The following is a 19,303-nucleotide window of genomic DNA, read 5'->3' on the forward strand; positions in this document are numbered from 1 at the left end:
TCTGGCCATGTCGGAGCCCTTTGACAGGGAAACATCCACCAGCTCAATCAAAAATTCTGTTCATGCATTAAATATGACACACACTCCCACACACACAGACTGGCCCTGCAGTAATTTACTGTATAGGTGCCCTACAAACATATGGAACCCGGGTCACACTTGTCTGAAGGCAGTTCAGCGTCCTGCTCGCCACCCATCTCCTTTCAGCAACACAAACATCTGTAAAACATCTGTAAAACATTTGTTCTCGCTCAGATAAGATTTCCTCATTCAACTGTGTGCCGCCACTCCCGCGCGTGTAAAACACAGCCTGTCTGGCCAGCGCTCAGAGGTCTGAGGAGCTTTCTGCTGCTGCTGCTGCTGCTGCACCAAAACAGTTTCTTTACAGTGGATTTCAAGTGTTCTGAAAGGATCATGGATGCTCGAGGGGTTCGGTTGATGTTTTGCCTCCTCCTGCTGGCACACTGCACGTTCCAGCAGACCCCCTCGAAGAAGAGAAATGGAAAGAAAGGTAGGCCATTTACTTACGATTGGAAATTAAAACAATGTAAAATCCACGAATAGCTTTTCCCCCCGAGAACATCCCTGAACTGCAGTGTGAGAGTCCCTCAGTGGCTGAATGCTGTTTTGCTTCTCCAGACTCTGCAAACAGTGCTGCGATCGAGGAGCTGAAGAAACAGATTACTGACATTGTTCAAGAGCTCAATTTGCTGAAAGAGCAGCAAGCTCTACAGACAGGTACTTTTTCTCTTTTTCTGCAAAAAAATACCCCACAATTACATTATTTGGAAAAGAGTGCTTGACAAGATCACGAATAGAGAGCCTGACAATAGAAGGGATGTTGTTGTTGCTCAATAATCTCCTCAAGAATCTTTCACAACATAAACAACAAGCTTTCCAGGGGATGGAGAGCCACAATTAGACCTGAGCCACACTGACTTTCTCCCCTAACCCCCCCCAGTTTGTCTGCGCGGCACCAAGATCCTGGGCAAGTGTTTCCTGGCTGACCCCGTGAAGAAGACCTTCCACGCAGCCAGCGAGGACTGCATCGCCAAGGGAGGCAGTCTGAGCACTCCCCTGACGGGAGACGAAAACGACCAGCTCTACAGCTACGTCCGTCAGAGCATCGGCCCCGAGGAGCACATCTGGCTGGGCATCAACGACATGGTGACCGACGGCCAGTGGGTGGACCAGTCGGGCTCCGGCGTGCGTTTCAAGAACTGGGAGACGGAGATCACCCGGCAGCCAGACGGAGGGCGCAGCCACAACTGCGCCATCCTCTCCACCACAGCCAACGGGAAGTGGTTCGATGAGAGCTGCAGAGCTGAAAAGGCCTCCGTGTGCGAGTTCAACATCGTCTGAGGGGCCGCTGTCTGAACATCAACACTCAGACAAACACTCAAGTGGACGTCAAATGCAGGGGAAAAAAATGAAACACGTAGAGGATCAGGTACATTTATGCAATGCATTGGAAAACCACGTGCTGCATCTTTTTCCAAGCTCACATTCTCTGAAACCGTTCACCTGTGCATCGACTTCACACAGTGGTCTGATACAGTATGTCACGTATAAGCAAAATCTTTTGCATACATCCAATAAACTCGTGTTCTGAAATACTCCACCATATTTGAAAGCACATTGGTCATATTAGATACACATCAAGGTAAACACCACTGGATGGCCTGTCTTTGTTGTAGGTTGTTTTATATCAATCATCACGAGTGTTTTCCAGAGGCACTTCTCTTTATTTCTTGTTCTGAATGTCAAGTCATGCTGCTTATATTACATTATATGATGCTAATAAACACATCTCCTCAGTTGTATCCTTCCTGTTGTCTTCTTGCTCACAGGTTCAGTAGATATAATGGGACTATTTTGCTCGTCAAAAGGAAGCAGACTAAACTTTCCTTTCAAAGTAAGACTCAACTCCATCAGTGGCCCCTTCCTTACTTCCTACCCCCATACTTCCTCACTACTCCTGTACAGTTGTGTGACTGTATCTTGCATGGTTGCAATGCAGTGACAAAACACATAAACACCTGGAAAAATACTCAAAACTGCATCTGCGTTAAGTCACAGACACAAACACACACACACACACACACACACACACACACACAAACAGAGAGACTCACAAGGTGAAAACAATACTAATACACTGTTGCAGCTGCTAAAAAAAAGGTCATCACTTTTCATATACATCATAGGCAGAGAGCAGGTTGTACAAATGATCTACATCGGCAAAGATCAACATTCTTTCCCATAAAAAACCTGAAACCTTCTCAAATTTAAAAAGACTTTGGATGTTTCCTGGTCCTACTTCTAAAAACATCTGATGAGAACAATGAATTATTGTTACTAATCGTGTCCCCACCCACTTTTTCCGTCATAAAAACATAGTTTCTTTCTTAGCAGTCTTCTTTCTCAGTAGTTTACTCACCCAAAGGAGGGTTACATCAGATCAACATGTTTAGTCGTCTCCTTGGAAACCATGTCCTCATCTCTGTCCCTTTAAGTGTCTCTGTGTCAGTTAATCTGACTGTAAAGTACTTCAGGTCATATTGTGCATAGCTCTTAACCAAAGTAACTTCACATTGTTTTAAAGTGGACACTTTATTTCCTCAGAAGTGAGAAAGGGTTTATCCCTCTTCAGTTCATGTTGTGAACTGCAGGAGGCGACATGGGTTTACAAAGCAAACAACACAGTGCATTCAGGCTTTTACCCCAGTTTGATTGTAAAACCAGAGCCTGATGTTTTTTTTTGTCAAATGAGACCCGCTAATATTCTGGCGTCTTCTTGGTCAGCAAAATCTTAAAATCAATATCCTTAATAAAAAATCTGAATATGCTGTTTTATTATTTTTCATACCAGTTAATGTAAAACCTGTACTTGACTGTAACTTTACCAGGACTTGGTATACCATGACCTTTTAAAATGGTTTGTTGTCCCGCACCGAACAACTGAGTCTGTCTTCGCAACAACACATGAGCTCATCACAAGCATGTTGAATTATATGTCTCACACGGCTATTAATAACACAATTCAGTCAACCGGCAAACATACCTCTTTGTGAGGTCTAACTGTTTGCTTGTTAGTTTCGTTGGGGGTCTGTGGTCCTCAAAACAAAGAGTAAAATATGTTCTCTAAATAGTGATTCACAATTATACACAAGTAGAAAACAGAGAAACAGATCACTTAGCAGCAGATCAATCTTGAGATTCCCAAAAGTATGGCTCAAACCAAAAAAGAAAAAAAAATTCAAAAGCACTCAATTTGTTTCTTCACACAATTCTTAAATCCTAAGCCGTGTAAGCAGGAGTGTTTTTATGGTGTAATCATACATACTGTAACCATATTGTATCTACAAATGTCCACAGCAGGTGCAAAAGCAGTGAAAGAAATACTCCACACACGTACGCTGCTGTTTCTCGCAATACAAGGCCACCATGTTGTGATGATGCTATAACAGTACAGCGTATTATTACCGGTTTATAATAGAAATGAAAATCTCAGCGTGTAAACAGCACTAACATTTTGCTCCTGTATAAACACCAAGGATATGTACAAAATATCTGAATATCGATCAAAAGACAACACAAGATCTCTTTATAGAGGATGATTATGTTCTGCTTTCATCTGCGATTGACAAGGTAACAGCTGCAGGCAGGTCTCAACTGGGTTATTTTAAATGCCTGGCTTTTGGTGCAAAACTACGCTCGAGAGAAAAAACAAAGGCTTCTTGCGAGGCAGGTAATCACAAAGATGCCAGGGAATGAATATCTCAAAGTTCAAGTAGGTCAAAAGAAAAGCAGAAAGCTGAATCCAATCTTCTCCTCAGTCCCCTCCCTCTGGCTCCAGCCGCAGCCCCAGATTGGGAGAGCGTTCCTCTTCACTTTGGTCCTCAGTCTGGTAAATCTCATTGTCCACCAGGGCTTGGATGTGACTCGGGGGCCTGACGGGAAGCGGAGGAGCCTGAAACTGCTGGTAAGTCCCGACTGGCATGTCGTCTGTACCGGCGTCTTTAGAGACCAGAGGCTTCTGTGAGTCTGTGTGCCCAGTGAAGGGCCGGTATGTGTCAAAATCTCCATACACGCCCATCTCTGCCCCCTTTCTCAGCAGGTGCGTGTAGACCAGCGTGTCCTCAATTGAGGCGTACACATGGGACTCGTTGTCGTCACGTGTTCTGGGGAAGCCGTTTTGTCCCGGCAGGAAGCTGGTGCCGTTTGGATTGTAGATGGACACCTCGTGATTCAGCTTCTTCTTCTTCTCCCTGTTTGGAAGGAGAGACGATGGTGGTTAAGAGTCATGCAGCATCAAACTATCAGTTGACCAGTTAAATAAGACGTTTTCAAATAAAAAGGGAGACATCTCTAGCAGATTGAGGCAGACTTTAAAGCTATTCTTACCTTTCTGGCATTTTTACACTTTTCTTTTGTAATTTTAAAATGCTCCTAATAAGTGTATATCACACTAAAATGTAAAAGAAATCCACCAGGTGTTGAAACTCATCAATATTCAATTCTCATATATTTCTGATAAAAAGTCTGACCAATCATTTCATTTGGTCTGAGTAAAATTTATTGCTGAGCTTCCTGCCTGTCATCCATCACTTCTTATACTTGCCCTGCTGATGCAGCGTTCAAGGGCCATGGGAAGTCCGAAGTTTCGCACCTCCAACCAGGCAAAGTGCACTGGAAAGCCTGTCAAAGTGAACCGCTTACTAGCAAATTTGGGGTAGTTGGAGGTTCGAAACTTCGGACTTCCCATGGCACTTGAGCAGGGGGCGTCAGAGGTCAGGCAGGGGGAGGAGGGTGGGACTTTGGAGGGAAGCACTGAGTGCTCTAACTGACACAGCAAGAAAAAAACATTAAGCCGATGCACTCACCTAATCACCACACAGACCACGACCAGCACGATGGCAAAAATGACCAACAGAGCAGCCACCACACTCAGGATGATCGTCAGCAGGAGGTCTATGAGAGAAAACACATACAATCTTTCATTAATACTTTCTGCTGTAAACTAAATTAAGTGTACAATCCACGTCATGGAAATTTGATACTTTCAATAAAATTCTGCAAAAGAAACATGTGAAGCCTCAAAATCAAATGTTGATTAACCTATACAATATTTGAGCTCATGTCATTTATGTGTTCAACGCCCCTTTAAAATATACAGAAGCTAGCAAGGCTGCACTTTGGCACAGAACTAAATGCTAATGTACTAATATGTGTGTGCTAATATTTTCTTATTGGCACTAAACGCAGAGTACAGCTGGCTGCGGGAACATCATTAGTTCTGTGACTGTGTGTTCGAGTATAAATGTGATCTAACAATGGTACTGTAGGAAGAGTCAGAGGACCAACAAAGTTACATTGTGAGGAACACAGACCAAGCACTATTGCCATCCCTGCACTGCCAGCTAAACTTAGCTTAGCTAAACCCATCCATGAGTTTGTTTTCACAATAATGAAACTATATCTTGAGTTAGAAACATTGCTATTCATAATTTAAGTTGCAGCGAATGTTATCTGTATAACTGAACAACACAACGAGTCTACAGTCATGCTAGCGGCTCAATTTGAGGTCGTAGAATTAAATGCTAATATCAGCACGCTAACATGCTCACAGTGATAATGATATGATCAGGGGGGCCTGCCAGTTTGGGAGTTGTCTCTGATCTGGCTGCGGGGGGTGCTGTCCCGTGGACAGTTCCGGCCCGGGCGACGAGTGGGCTCTGCACCTTGGTGCGGAGGCTCCTGTCTGCCCGGGTTGGGGTGGTCTCTGTGGCGGTGCTCCCTGTGACCTTGGACGGGGATCTCTCCCAGTGTGGTTGGCCCCCCAAAGGTAGCTTCCCCTAGCCTCCTCTGTACCTCAGGTCTCGCTGCCCAGCCATGTCTCTGTAGTGACAGCTAGTGTTTGTGTAGGTGTGAGTGTGTGTGTCTGTGTGTCAGCGTGGCTGTGTGTGTTTCTGTGAATGTGTGTATGAAGGTATATATATTTGTGTATGTCTCTGTGCATGACTGTGGGAGGGTTGGGTTCTTTTAACTTTCTTCTCCTGACTTTATTTGATGTTTCTCTTTTTCTGTACATCTCTGTAAGGCACTTTGGGATACTTTTCTGTATGAAAAGCGCCATATAAATAAAGGTTGATTTGTTTTGATTTGATATGATGCTGAAGAATATCGTGTTACGATCTCAGTTTAGCGAGTTAGCATGCTAACATTTGCTAATTAGCACTGAACACAAAAAGAGCTATTTTTCTTTACTCCTGGTGTGAATTAAATACCATAGTGAGTATGATATTCCCTAAAAATATTAATTTTATATTCTTACAGTCATGGCCTTCACGGTTATATATTTTTTTATTTATTTAATATTTAGTATGCGCTTGTTATTATCAATTTAGATGCTGCTAATTGTATATCACAATATCTCAATGTAGGATTTCATCACGATACATCATTGAATTGAATTGAATTGAATTGAATTACAGCCCTAGTTGAGATATTTGTGTGTTAGCCAAAGTGAACGATTAAAACATTAAAACAAATGTTACAGATTGCATAGAACGGGGTCATCCCTATGTTCCCATGGTCCTATGTTCCCCGGTCACATAAGCCTATTCCTCTATGGATTTAATTCTGCATTTTGTTAGGGTTAAATGTTACACTTAGGGATAGTGTTAGGGTGTACATAGGCCTATTTGCCGGGGAATTCGGCACTGATTGTGGACAAAATAACATACAGACCATAGGACCCTTTCTGCGACAAGCGGGGAACATCGGTACGCTCCCCATAGAACTATGATGCAGACAAAATATCCTCTTACTCTGGCTCTTCTGCAGGGTGATCATGGTGATGACGCTGAAGTCTCCTCTTTCAGGCATACAGTTGGACATGTTGAGGTAGAAGTTCCCAGAGATGGTGATTTCGCTCTCTGCCTCCTCGTCCTCCCTGCGGCTGTATTCCTCCTCCAGGGAGCCCACTCTCTGCACCCTGATGTTGGTGTGGCGGTTGCTGCACTTGGGCTGGCTGAGGTTTGCGAACATCAGGTGAGCCTCCATCTTTGGGGGAACAGAGACGATCCAGGACACTGTGGAGTAAGACTTCATTCCCGCTGGCCAACCAGGAGAAGCTAGAAGGACAGGAGTGTCTGTCTTTGGAGATACACTGAATATGTATCTTTCTGAACATGATTAGAAAGAAAAGAATATTAACAATCCCAGAAAAACATGTTTTTTTTTTAATTTAATTTGATTGAAGCTACTTTTTACCTGGTATCTCCTCTTTCAAAATGGCATTGAGCACGTGCTTGAAAGGCGTCCTTAATGCTTCACCCTCCATGCTGGACACGGTCACAGACACGTCGGTGTGGACTTGTACCTTTTGGAGGGCTCCCCTTGGGCAGAAGCGTCCGATAGGAGTGCCATCGCCTTCTGCCACTTTGAAGATGATGCTGTCATTGCACCGCTGCCCGGGTAGGCACTGCTTGAGGGGCCCGATGGGAGAGGTGAGCTCCACGGTGCCGTGCTGAGGGGGGCGGAGAGTCCAGGTCACACTGCTCAGAGGGGCGGGGAGACAGGTCGGCAGCTCCGGGACCGACAGACGGGTCGCAGTCTTTGGGCAGTCTCTGAGTTGACTACATGCTGACATCAGAGGACAGGGAATTTAAATCACCAGGGGCTCACAAATCAGAATGAATTTCGAAATTCAGGAGCCACAGCAATGGAATAATTATAATAATAATAACAGTAACAATAAATCATCAGCCTTAGTTCTATAAAAACGATTCACGTCTTAATTTCCAGCCCACATTTAAGTCTGAATTTACCTATAACTGCGGTGGCGGTGACTCGTACGTCGTGAGGAAGGCAGTCCTGGAAAGTCAGCTCACTCTTCGATGTGACTGTGATCTTCTCCTTGGGCACAGAGTTGATTTTCATCTTGCAGTCGGAGGTCGCTCTCAACTTCTCAACGTGAAGAGAAAGGGCGCCCATTTTGCTCAGATCCACTTTACACGACACTACAGGGACCATCACAACAAGAATCTAGCATTTCTTCTGTTTCCTTTTCTCCCGTACACACAAATGCAAACGTGTGCTTTTCAACCATGTCCAACAAGCAATTTGGATTTCAATTTGACTAACAGAGTTGAACGAGATTCCCCGATCGTTGAAGGAAGTGTTTCCCAATAATGAGCCACTGCTGTTATACGTGAGTCAGCGATGAGCCAATCTCAGAGCCCCCTAACATGAGACCTGAGGGCTCAGATAAACGCCACAAGGCCCACTCTGCACAGCACTGCGCCATTACTCATCGCACTTAAGATGTCTCAGAAAATGGGGGAACACTGTCGAAACCGCACGCGTGTTGTAACAAGACGGAAAATAAAGATTATTCATATTCGGTAACCTCACACCTGCTGCAACATGTCGAAGAGACATCATTAATCCTCTAAAACCTCCACCAACATTGAACTGCATTATGCTCCTCTGCCCCAAATAAACTTCATTTATAAACTGATAACTAATTCAAAGGTTTGTATGGGTTATTTTTCAGAAATCTGATACATTAACTGGACATTTGCAGCTTTAAATATTCAAAGATTAGCATTTTGTCTAAATAATTTGGCACTAACAGACCAAAATGTTTCAACATCAACCATAGCTGGTAACTAACTGACTTCAAAGCAGCAATATTAAAACATTTTTGCCGCTTGGTAACAGCAGGACAAGCTGACATAAACACTGAGGTAAGGACGTTTACATGGCAAATATGTTAGCCTGTTTATATAGGAAGCAACAGTAGTTTGCAGTTGGAGTCAAGTTTCTGGCCGCATGATATTTTCTCTTTCGTTCAGCTGTTTTGGTCTCTATCAACTCATATGGGAAATATCTGTCTCTTTAGCTGCTAAATGCGCTACTATGTACAACAGTGTTTTTTTTTGTCTGGAAAAAGCTGCCTGAGAGTGGTGAGAGCGAGCCAAAACAGTAAAGTTGGGTTTATAAGTCTCTGAAGGTTCATCATTTCGAGCAGTATCTTCCACATTACAGTCATTTGTTAATACAGACAGAAGTATTGAATATAGCAGCTCAATATTTCAGTTGAATCAATTTCAATGCTTTAAATACTCCTCAGAAATATGTTTACATCTTAGTTAGCTTCATAGTGTGGATAAAAAACAACACACTTCAAAATCTAAACTTTTCTCTGGCTTCCACACAAATACATAAATATAAACTTCAAACTGATGCACAAACCTGTTGATCCTGTACTTGAAGAAGACACCTTAAGGCTCAGCGACAGTCCGGGAGAACCAGCACGCTTTCTGTCCATCTCACAGTTCCTCAGCGTCAAGGAGAAGTGCCCCTGCTGCTCCGGCTGGTGTTCCATCAGATTCCGCACCGACCCACTTCTCCATATGTTGTGGTACTCCACTGCTGTCTCCTTCTTCAGACAACGCGGCTGTGTGATATTTAATAACTGAATGGCCGCCTTGTGTTTGTCCGGGACCTGAAAGGACCACTCCATCACGTCGTCGTCAGGAAAACTGTCTGGGTAGTTTGGAGAGAGCAACTCTGAGGACGAGGTCCCTTTCGGTAACGTCAGTGTAATTTTGGCGAGGGCTGTGAGGGGGAAAAAAAGACACATTCAACGGTCAAATAATGTGATGACTGACACACGAGACATTATCCAGACACACGGCATTAAACCTCACATTTGATTTCCTCCCCTACGGACACGTCAAACTGGCCATTTAGTGGTTTCTGCCCTGCTGGGACGTCCAGAGAAAAGCGACCTCCATTCAGTATCTGAGCACTGCTGATAGCTCCCGTTCTGCAGTATTTGCCTACGGCCACGTCCCCCGCAGCCTGGAGGGTGTAGATGTGTCTGTCTGGACATCGCTCAGATGGAGGAATCTGTCTCAGACCCACGTCGCCGAAGTCTATTTTGAACGCTTTCGGCGCAGAAGCCTTCAGGTTCCAGGTGAACTTGCGGTTAAAATCCAGAAAAGGAATCGAGCCCGAGTCAGCCTGGACGATGTGGCCACTGCACAACTTTGTGGTACATTCTGAGAGGAGATATCAACAGATGGATTTCACAACAGACAAATTAACCCGTTCTGAATTAGTTCAGCAAGTTAATTAGAATTTTTTTAGAAGGAAACGCCACACTGCAGGACTATATATTTACCAATATTTCGCACAACTTCCACACTGAATACATCCTGGGGTCTGGAACAATCGAACTCCATTGAGACAGGAGCGCTGTCCTTTAATGCGAGGGACAGACTACACCGTCGTGAGCGTCCCGTCCCGGTGCACACTTTGCAGCCTTTGACCTGACTGCTGATGATGTTGAGGGTGGTGCCTCTGTCAGGGGTGACGGTCAGCTTCTGGACCGCTGGAAAACAAAACACAGAGTGTGAAAATGTGATTAATAGAAAAGAGAGGAGGATCGTGGATAAAACACTAGATGTCCTGTTATGAATAACATAAAATAGAAACCACGAAATCACCACTTAGATGTCACTAAAAATCAGTCTGGTTATCTAGTAAATAGATGCTTTTATTCAGCATTAACAAAGTCACAATGACTAAGTTTGTTGACAGCTTGGCATCGCTCCCTCTATGACTAACCAGCCTGTGCTGAGCAAACAGAGCATGTTCACACACAACAGCGCCTCTCTATTGTCTCACATATCCTGGTTTACACTCTATTATTTATACTTTATTATACTCCTTCTTTATACGTATGTATATGTGTATATATGTATATGTTTCTTAAGATAAGATGAACCTTTATTAATCCCTAAAGGGAAATTCGGGTGTGAGCCGCGAGGATTAAAAACCGAGGCACATGATAAAAACAAGGTACAAGGTGAAACAGAAACTAGGGATATAAAGGACACCGAGTGGATGGATGAACATGGTATGGATAGTCTATAAATAAATTATTGTTATAATGTATGTACATATGTGCAGATTAGATGATGTTAAAAACAAAAACAAAGACGAAGTGCGCCAACAAATAAGGGTCCAATGTGGACTTCACAGTACTCATATGGGGGTCAGTCTTGGTTGTAGAGCCTGATGGCTGCCAGCATGAATGACTGACCCAGGCGCTTAGTGTTGTGTCAGGGGGTGGGGGCGGATGAGTCTGTGGCTGAATGTGCTCCTCATCTTGACTAGTTCGCCCATAGAGGGGGATGGGAGGGGTTCTCAAGGATAGCGTCCAGCTTCCTGCTCGGCCACCATCCTCTAGATTGTACAGTTCTGACCCTCACCACATATACGGCCTTCCTCACCAGCTTATACGGTCTGTTAGTGTTGCCTTGCATTGATTGATGCCTGGTACTTAGCGTACCAGGGGGTCCAGGTGATCGCTCAAAAGGGTTGTCTTGAGGTGCTGCAGAAATCAGTCTCACTCCAAGATCTTCATGACGTGCGATGTCAGTCATAGCAACCGGCATGTGGTCATTTTTTTTTTGGGGGGGGGCACACACACACACCTTTATCAGCCTCAGGGATAGGCTGAAGAAAGTGCTGGAATGCTGCTGCCAGCTGCCCAGCACACGCCTTGAGCGCCCTGGGGGGTTGATGTTGCTGCTGATCCTGGAGAGCTGCTTCCTCTCACCTGGATGGTTGTGACAGACAGGGTGGGCGTATAGTACTGTCTCCAGGTGTAGGAGAGGTGTCTGTTCAGCTGTAACACTCACATGTGGACTTTAAGTGGACAAACACACACCGCCTGTCATCTGACACATGATGATGAGGTTTGCGTTGAACAAGCAACAACAACAAAAAAACACGGACATTCTGGGCCTTTCTCCTCCTGATCTGCCTTTAACTTCACTTACTAGGACTGAACGCACTCATTAAAGCCATGCAGGTCCCAATAATTCATCAACAGCCATACTAACACAATAATAACAGCTTAGAAATAACTTTATTATGAGAGAGACTGCTTGATTATAGTCAAACACACATTCTGTCCCGCCGGTTAATAGTGAAGCTGTGACTTACCTGATGCCGTGAACGCCATGACTGTAAGAAGTAAGAGGTGCCTCGTGACTCTCGGTGAGGACATGCCGTCCGACGGTTGCTTTCTGTCTGATCCGGAGAGAAATCACTGCAGATCTGCGCCCATTTCATCGCTTCTCGTTCATCAGACCTTCGTGCGCTACATTTTCCTCTCGTTCCAAAGATCAGACCGCGTAGTTGATGAGACACAACTCCTCCACTTCCTGTGTACGTGTGTGTGTGTGTGTGCGTGTGTGTGTGTGTGGGAGTGAGTGTGTCAGTAGTCAGCACCAGGTAATATAAAGGCGTGGCCGGGTCCGCCATTTTGGCAGGTAGAGAGCTCGTGAATGCGTTATAACATCCGTCATTTACAAAAAAACAACAACAAGATCATACAGTAGTTAGATCCGCAGAATTACTTTGATTAAGAGTTATTTAAACTTGGTATAATTTTGGCTATAATTTTAGTTTGAACAGGTCAAATGAGCCTGCTATTATTTTAATCATATATCATTATAGCCTATGAATAACCCGTGTTATAGTAAAGGCACAGCATCGACCTGTACCTGAATACATTCCAGTACATAAATATTTAAGAAATGTTTTCCTAATAGGCTATTTTCTTTCTTTATTATAGAAATATACTATGCATATATATATATAGGAAAAATATATTAATATAGTATTCTTCACCTCTATAACGTGAAACTGTTTTTTAGAGAGATGTCGATTCAACTGTTATCATTTTGAAGGTTGTTGTTATTAGCCTATAACATTTTACTTTACTCTATTATTTTGTCCACCCCACACTAATGAAGGGAGGATTTATTGTATTCAGTTACATTGATTAAATCCAAATGCACCTAATAAACTGCCATCTAAGTGTATTTTCCCATTTTAATCAAATGACTAATGGACTGTTGTACTATTAAACACTTTTTTTCTGAATTTGTCATCCTTACAAACTGGTCTGTCAGCTCAACTCATGGCCTCACTACATCAGATTTCTTTTTATTAATGCAGATTTGACACAATTTGCAGAACGGTGAGCTTTCATAGCTTACAATTAAACTACCAAACCGTATATCAAGTATTTGGCATTACCTTAACCAGATACAGCATTAAAATGTTGATTATCGTGCTTTTACTTTGAAATTAAACTACAGGTAATACCTCCACATCTACAGTCAAGACAAAACAAAAGCTAAAATAAGATAAACGTGTAATATAATATATGTATAATAATAATAATAATTGTGGAGGCTAATGTTACTTACAAGAGTTTCTATTATTTTGTCCATCCTATTTATATCAGTGATGGTAAGCTACATAACAAATCTCTGGCCGCAGCACAAAGTACAGCCTCTAGATCTCTCTGAAACAGTTTTTAAAAATCTGGGCCATATTGCCTTCATTATGACAGGACTGTTGCACTGGACCATATTCATGTCAGTTTGGTGTACATCTAATAAACTCAGTGTATATTTTCCAAAGACTGTGTCCACTTGAAGTTAATGAATTGATTCAGGCTACAGAGAACAGGTCAGAGAGAATCTGGAGTATATCCTATCATCAATTTTTATTTCCATTGAAACCGTTGGAACATGAATACAAATAAGCACGCATATTGAACTTGACATTATAAATCTAACAATATAATTATCCAAACCCTCTCTAAATGTCGATCAGAAACAACAACTATTTTGTTAGTGGGGGAAAAAAACGATTACACTTACTTTGACCATGACTATAACTTATTATATATGTGACAGTTCAGTTTTCAGTGCAAAAGTTCCTACACACGGGATAAGGCAAAAACTTTCTAGAAAGATTAAAAACTCTACAAACACCGTTTAAAGAGAATGGTGTGCACAGCTGACATAATCTATAGGAAGGCCTACAAGGGTATACAAAACACATTGGTGTTGGTCCCAGTTTAGATTACTATTGGCTAGTTTAAGCCACTGTACTTCACCTTGTTTTCCTCGCGAGGAGGAGCTCTAAAGGGTTGAAGAACAGCCAGAACTAAAGCATCTGATCCATAAGTTCTCCAAAGCTCCTCGGTCACTCCGCAGGTGAACAGTCCAATGGCTACAGGTATATTATAGGCAGCACGGGCTAATTATAATCAAGAGGGTTTCAGTTATCTAGGCCTCCTCTGCTCCATCCCGTTGGGCAGAAACCCTGCAATGATCGGGACTGGCCATATGAGAGCAGCAACGCTCCACACAATGATGACCAGAGTCATGAAACAAGCCACAAGTGTCGACTCGATGGGCTTTCTGTTCAGCCTCCAACTTTTGTCCCCCTTCAGTTCGTCCAGGCTGAAATCCACGCAGCAGAAAGTCACCTGATCCCCGCTCTGCTGGCCCCTCGACCTGCCCTGACCGAACCTCCGGTACCGGGACATCCCGCAGCCCACGCACAGCCGCAGCTCCTGCTGACCCCCGGTGACCCCGAGGTGCTCGATGACGACGGGCGAGATCGCCCCGTTGAACGCCGCGGAGAAAAAAGCCCTCCCGTGGTTGTTGGTGGTGTAGATGAGCACGTCACACTGGAAGCCGAAGCTGCTGTCCCAGCGGGCCACCAGCGAGGTGGGCAGGAGTCTCTGGACGCTCACGTTGCACTGGGACAGGGTCTGCATGGAGGAGGCGTCGGGCGAGGCTTCGCTCTCATCCACGGTCCGCTTGGAGAAGCGCACGTCCACCTCCAGGTTGGCCAGGAACCTGTTGGAGGAGTTGATGGGCGGCAGGAGGAGGTCTTCGTCGCTCCAGCCCTGGCATCGCTGGAGAAGTCCGGCCACCGCGGTGAGAGCCAGCAGGAGGGTCGGACAGTCGTTCAGCATGGCACAGGGCGCGTCTCTCCCGCTTGCATGGTGCTGTGACGATCTGCAGGAGGCGACGGACTGGGCGTGCGATGTTTTGGGAAACGCCAGTCGCCGTTGATCTATAATAACGCAGCTCCCGATGGAGAGGTTCAATTCCTCTGGCCGATAGATGAGCCTATAATTGGAAACGTTAAAAAAAGCCCGTCACACGCGCGCGTCCCCCTCCCCCTTTGGATGCTTTCCTTCTGAGTTGTTGTCCAAATGTGCCCCGCTGTTGCTTCACAGTGGAGCGGGCTGGGCAGCAGCAGCTCCTGTCACTTCAGGTGTGTGTGAGCGCTGAGAAAACACAGAGGAGTGGTGAGGAGAGCCTCCAGTGCGCAGGGACAGAAGTTCAACACACATCTTCCAATCAGCAATCCTCACACACACATGCTCAATGCAACTTTTGTCAATGACATGAAATGATAGATTTGTGTTATTCTCACTGCCTCTCTGTTGATGTGAGCTCTGTGCCCGCAGGATGAGGAGAGATAAGGTAAAGAAGCGGCGCTCTGTATCCAGGCAGCCTGGATTTGTATTTATTGGTATGTAGTTTGTATTGGACTGATCTGATCTTCTATTATATATAATTGAATTCCATCATAAAGGTCTAAGTGCTGTTTTAAAAGCAGGAATAGAAAGGGAAATCAGTGAATCCCCTTAGTATCTGTATCAAAGTCAAATTTAAAAATGCTAACACAACATATATTGGAATTGCCCATGAAATAGCCAATTGTAGTACACGCCTATGCTTTCTAAACTGTAAAACTATGTGCTGCAGAGGACATGAGCTCACTGAAGGCCTGGATATAATCTATAAAGAGATACAAAGTAGTCTTTTTTAACTTTTGTATTTGTAGTTCTATTTAAATGTAATTTAAGGGGAGACACTACAGGTGAATAGGATAAATTAACTAATAGATATCACCATGAAACTTCCCATTTGACACATAAGAGTCAAAGGATTTACATTGGGGATTTTGAACATCTTTTTTTATTACTCCTTAAATCAGAAACTAATGTCAACAGGCATTTAAAAAAAAATCTATTTTCACCATGTTTTTAGGAAAGAAAATGTTGTATAAATCAGTCTTGATATATGAACAAAGTTCCGGTACACAGATAAGAATAAAGCTGGAAAGTTTGGTGTTAAGTGTTACTAAAGTGGATATTTCTGGCTCAGTGAGAAAAAAAACAACCTTTAAAGATATGACTGGGAAATTCCAAACATTTTGCAAAACAGTACCGGTGAGTAGGGTAAAAATTGAACTAATAGATATCAACATTAAAACTCAATTGCCTGCTTACATTAAGACAATTCAGTTTTCTGAAATGTTTAAATATGCAGATGAGGCATTATTTAATACTAACCTTTGGTGAATTGGGTGAAATCTACGGACGCAAACAGACAAAGTGTAGAAAAATAAAAGGTTTCTTTCCACAAGTCTCAGAGAGGACATGTTAAGGACACTAAATAGTAAAAAACCTCAAAATTACTTTTTCCTGGGGTGTCACCCTTTAAATGTCTTAGTAAGATGTGAGACATGATGGGATGAGTGATTAAACCAAAAGATCAGAAGTGAATCTTGCTCCCACACAAAACATTAACTTTGTGTAACTAGAGTTCACTGAGCAGCTCCACTGGACTCAGCAGTGTTGATCAGGTGAAGGCACCACCTGAGATTCATATAGTCTAAACTCTGTCAAACACCATCCACATGCCCCTGGAGTTAATACTTCCAGAATATCATCCTTTGAAAGTGTAAGTGCAAAATGAGTTGAAAGTGAAAAAAGTAATTTGAGTGAATTTACCTTCACCTATAAACCTACAGTAAGGACAAATTTGATGCAATACATCCCTACTGAGAATCAGAAACAGAGTCATTCATAATATCTACTGAGTCATGAAATCAAATCTTTTCTGTGTTGTAGCAGGGACGAGGGCCGGGCTTAAGTTTTTTTATTTTTGCTGTTGGTTGCATAAATATGAACATAATTGCTGAGCTTGGACCAAATGATATCACCGTATCATATCCACATTATTACAATACGATAAACCATATGTTTTGTGCGTGTCTAGCTGGTGTGAACACCTCTCTGAAGGTAAACCCAACAGTCTGTAATCTGCGTGCTTGTTTGTTCATCTGTTCCGGGCCGTGAGAGCTTTCTGTACGTTGCTGTTTGTTTCAGCCATATCGTACACTCAGGGGCAGCAGCCGCATCAATAAACATGTCCTCCACCGTGCAGCATCAGCAGCATCAGCAGCAGCAGCATCAGCAGCAGCAGCAGCAGCAGCAGCGGGGGGGGGGGGGGGTTGTACACAGTGTGTATCATTCGCTGCTGAATCTGATGCTGAAGAGGACCCCCCCCCTCCCTCCTCCTCCTCTTACCCACTCTGCGTTTTGGATCCAACGCTTTATCTCAAACAGAAAATCTGATTACATGTACAGCTGGGGACACAGCTGCAGTTAATCTCACTTCTGTGGAGTCGTAATAAAAAGTTAAATATTGGGGCTAGTGGTTGAACACCTGGTCCATTTTGGAGAGATTCAAGCCATGGTCCCTGTGCAAGCCAGTGTTGGCCCCAATCACAGCGAGCTCAGAGTCCCCCCCAAAAATTATGTTTATGCAATGCAGAGTTGAAGTGGACAAAACCTGATGACAGAGAAAATGACTGAGCAGCCGGGACCGACCTTCTTCACCCTGACAGCACTGTACACTAACAAGATACTATCTGTCAATACGTCCAGATGTAGGTCTAACACCTTTGCAGTGATGAGTGTGTGGTTGTTTGATTCACAGTGTCAGAGTTGATTTTTTACCGCCTTTTTCATGATGACCGTGCGATTTCTGTATAAATTGTACTCCCGACCTCACCTTGTGCAGAATACCAGTTATGCCTTGTAACATATAATACAATTCAATAGAGCAACAGTCCAAAACTAGACTTCAAATCAGCAGGTAAGGTAAAAAGGGTCCAAATGTAACTAGATTTTTTTTGAAATTGTATGTTTAAATATGCACATGAGGCCTTATCTACTGCTAACTTAACGTGAATTTAGGAGAAATCTGCAGACAGAAATAGACAAATTGTAGTCAAATAAATGGTTTTATTCCATTAATCTGAGACAGGAAATGTTAAGGAATCTAAATAACCTTAAATCTCAAAATTGTAGTGCATTCAGTAGTGTCTCGCCTTAAACAAACAATAGCATTTATTGGAAGTCTATTATATTCCCTTTTATATTGTATAGTTCTTGCATATCCACGCTCCTGTAGACACCTTCCTCTCCTCTTATAAAGATAGATTTCAATCACTTTACTGCCTAGGCATCTTGCTTTTGATAACCACTTTCTAACAGTTGATATGGCTTTTAATGAGCAATCTCGCTTGCCTTTTACCAGTATTCTCTTTCTAACACTGTATACATAATGCATCAGGAAAGATAATAAGCTATTAACAGAATTAGGTCATTGACCACAGGCAAAATGCTGAATTATTCTCTTTCATCTTTGCAGGGCTGAAATAGGAATATGTCTGAAATACATCCTTGTTGTCTTGTTGTTTCCTAAATGGTGTCGTTTGCTCCAGAGGCCTGCCTCTGTGTGTTTGATGTGAGGGCCGGCTCAAGTGAAATACGCTTTGCCATCGATTTGCACCTGAAAGCCATTGTCCTCTTGTCTCTGTTTGATCACGACCGTGTGTGGGTTTTTTTTTTTACTCAACGTTGTTTGCTTTAAAACAATCATGTAGTTGTTTGAATGTGCACACACCGACATCTCTCTGGTTACAAACACTCCCACACGATTCCAAATTCTGGTCCCTCCACATCAGATATGCTCTAGTCTAGACAACATGGTGAACAGAGCAGGGAAATGTAAATGACTTTCCTGTTCATTAATTATGCTATAAAGATGTAAATTGCTTTGGTGACAAAAATGCAAATGGGACTAAGATAAAAGTCTCTTTTGCCAGAGGAGAATGTATAAAAGATTCATTTTCTCAAAATGTGTCTCTTTATTCAGGAAACTGAAAGGAGGAGCTGTAAGTGCTCCTGGCCGACTGTGTGCTGGATCAGACACCATCAGGTCACACGGGCACCTTGCTTCATTAATGGCGGAGTCAGGTATGTGCATAAAGCTTTTACACCTAAACCTACTGAATCCTGTCTGTCTCCAGGAGTCACACGCCAATCACTGCCAGGACTCATCACCATGGCAACAAAGCAGAAGCGTAGGGGCAGCAGAGTGTCGAGGAAATATTCTGTTTGCTTGATAATAATAATAAAAGTAATATCATCGTCATTGTTGTTATTGTCGTATAAGAATAATACAGGAACGGTGTTGTGTTCAGGTCCCGTCTGTCAAAGTAGAACCCACAGGGCGCCTATCACAGTCTCCCTCTCTCA

General features: G+C 43.3%; 3 protein-coding genes across 3 annotated transcripts; 1 reads left to right on the plus strand and 2 right to left on the minus strand.

Annotated features, from left to right (window-relative positions):
• Positions 1 to 288: 288 nt before the first annotated feature.
• clec3ba (C-type lectin domain family 3, member Ba) lies at positions 289 to 1,825 on the plus strand. The gene is made up of 3 exons (XM_083918744.1): positions 289 to 511; positions 640 to 738; positions 962 to 1,825. Exons 1-3 carry the CDS (start codon positions 415 to 417, stop codon positions 1,360 to 1,362), a joined length of 597 nt encoding a protein of 198 aa, XP_083774870.1. The 5' UTR covers positions 289 to 414; the 3' UTR covers positions 1,363 to 1,825.
• Positions 1,826 to 1,956: 131 nt separating this feature from the next.
• cdcp1a (CUB domain containing protein 1a) lies at positions 1,957 to 12,263 on the minus strand. Its single transcript, XM_083918743.1, has 9 exons — positions 12,031 to 12,263; positions 10,199 to 10,408; positions 9,723 to 10,076; positions 9,265 to 9,630; positions 7,836 to 8,027; positions 7,279 to 7,650; positions 6,834 to 7,190; positions 4,887 to 4,974; positions 1,957 to 4,271 (listed from the first exon to the last, which is right to left on the minus strand). The coding sequence occupies exons 1-9, from the start codon at positions 12,092 to 12,094 to the stop codon at positions 3,836 to 3,838; spliced, it is 2,439 nt and encodes an 812-aa protein (XP_083774869.1). The 5' UTR covers positions 12,095 to 12,263; the 3' UTR covers positions 1,957 to 3,835.
• Positions 12,264 to 13,582: 1,319 nt separating this feature from the next.
• On the minus strand, positions 13,583 to 15,191 carry tmem158 (transmembrane protein 158). The gene has a single exon (XM_083918863.1). The coding sequence runs from the start codon at positions 14,870 to 14,872 to the stop codon at positions 14,171 to 14,173; it is 702 nt and encodes a 233-aa protein (XP_083774989.1). The 5' UTR covers positions 14,873 to 15,191; the 3' UTR covers positions 13,583 to 14,170.
• Positions 15,192 to 19,303: the final 4,112 nt, after the last annotated feature.

The sequence above is a fragment of the Echiichthys vipera genome (genome assembly GCF_963691815.1).
Source record: "Echiichthys vipera genome assembly, chromosome: 8".
Lineage (NCBI taxonomy): Eukaryota > Metazoa > Chordata > Actinopteri > Perciformes > Trachinidae > Echiichthys > Echiichthys vipera.

Coding starts and splice junctions, on each gene's coding strand:
- cdcp1a (XM_083918743.1), bottom strand. CDS start 12,094: ATGTCCTCACCGAGAGTCACGAGGCACCTCTTACTTCTTACAGTCATG. Junction 9,631..9,722: donor CGTAGGGGAGGAAATCAAAT/GTGAGGTTTAAT, acceptor TCCCCCTCACAG/CCCTCGCCAAAATTACACTG. Junction 4,975..6,833: donor CACCCTGCAGAAGAGCCAGA/GTAAGAGGATAT, acceptor TTTCTCTCATAG/ACCTCCTGCTGACGATCATC.
- tmem158 (XM_083918863.1), bottom strand. CDS start 14,872: ATGCTGAACGACTGTCCGACCCTCCTGCTGGCTCTCACCGCGGTGGCC.
- clec3ba (XM_083918744.1), top strand. CDS start 415: ATGGATGCTCGAGGGGTTCGGTTGATGTTTTGCCTCCTCCTGCTGGCA. Junction 512..639: donor GAAGAGAAATGGAAAGAAAG/GTAGGCCATTTA, acceptor TTGCTTCTCCAG/ACTCTGCAAACAGTGCTGCG. Junction 739..961: donor GCAGCAAGCTCTACAGACAG/GTACTTTTTCTC, acceptor AACCCCCCCCAG/TTTGTCTGCGCGGCACCAAG.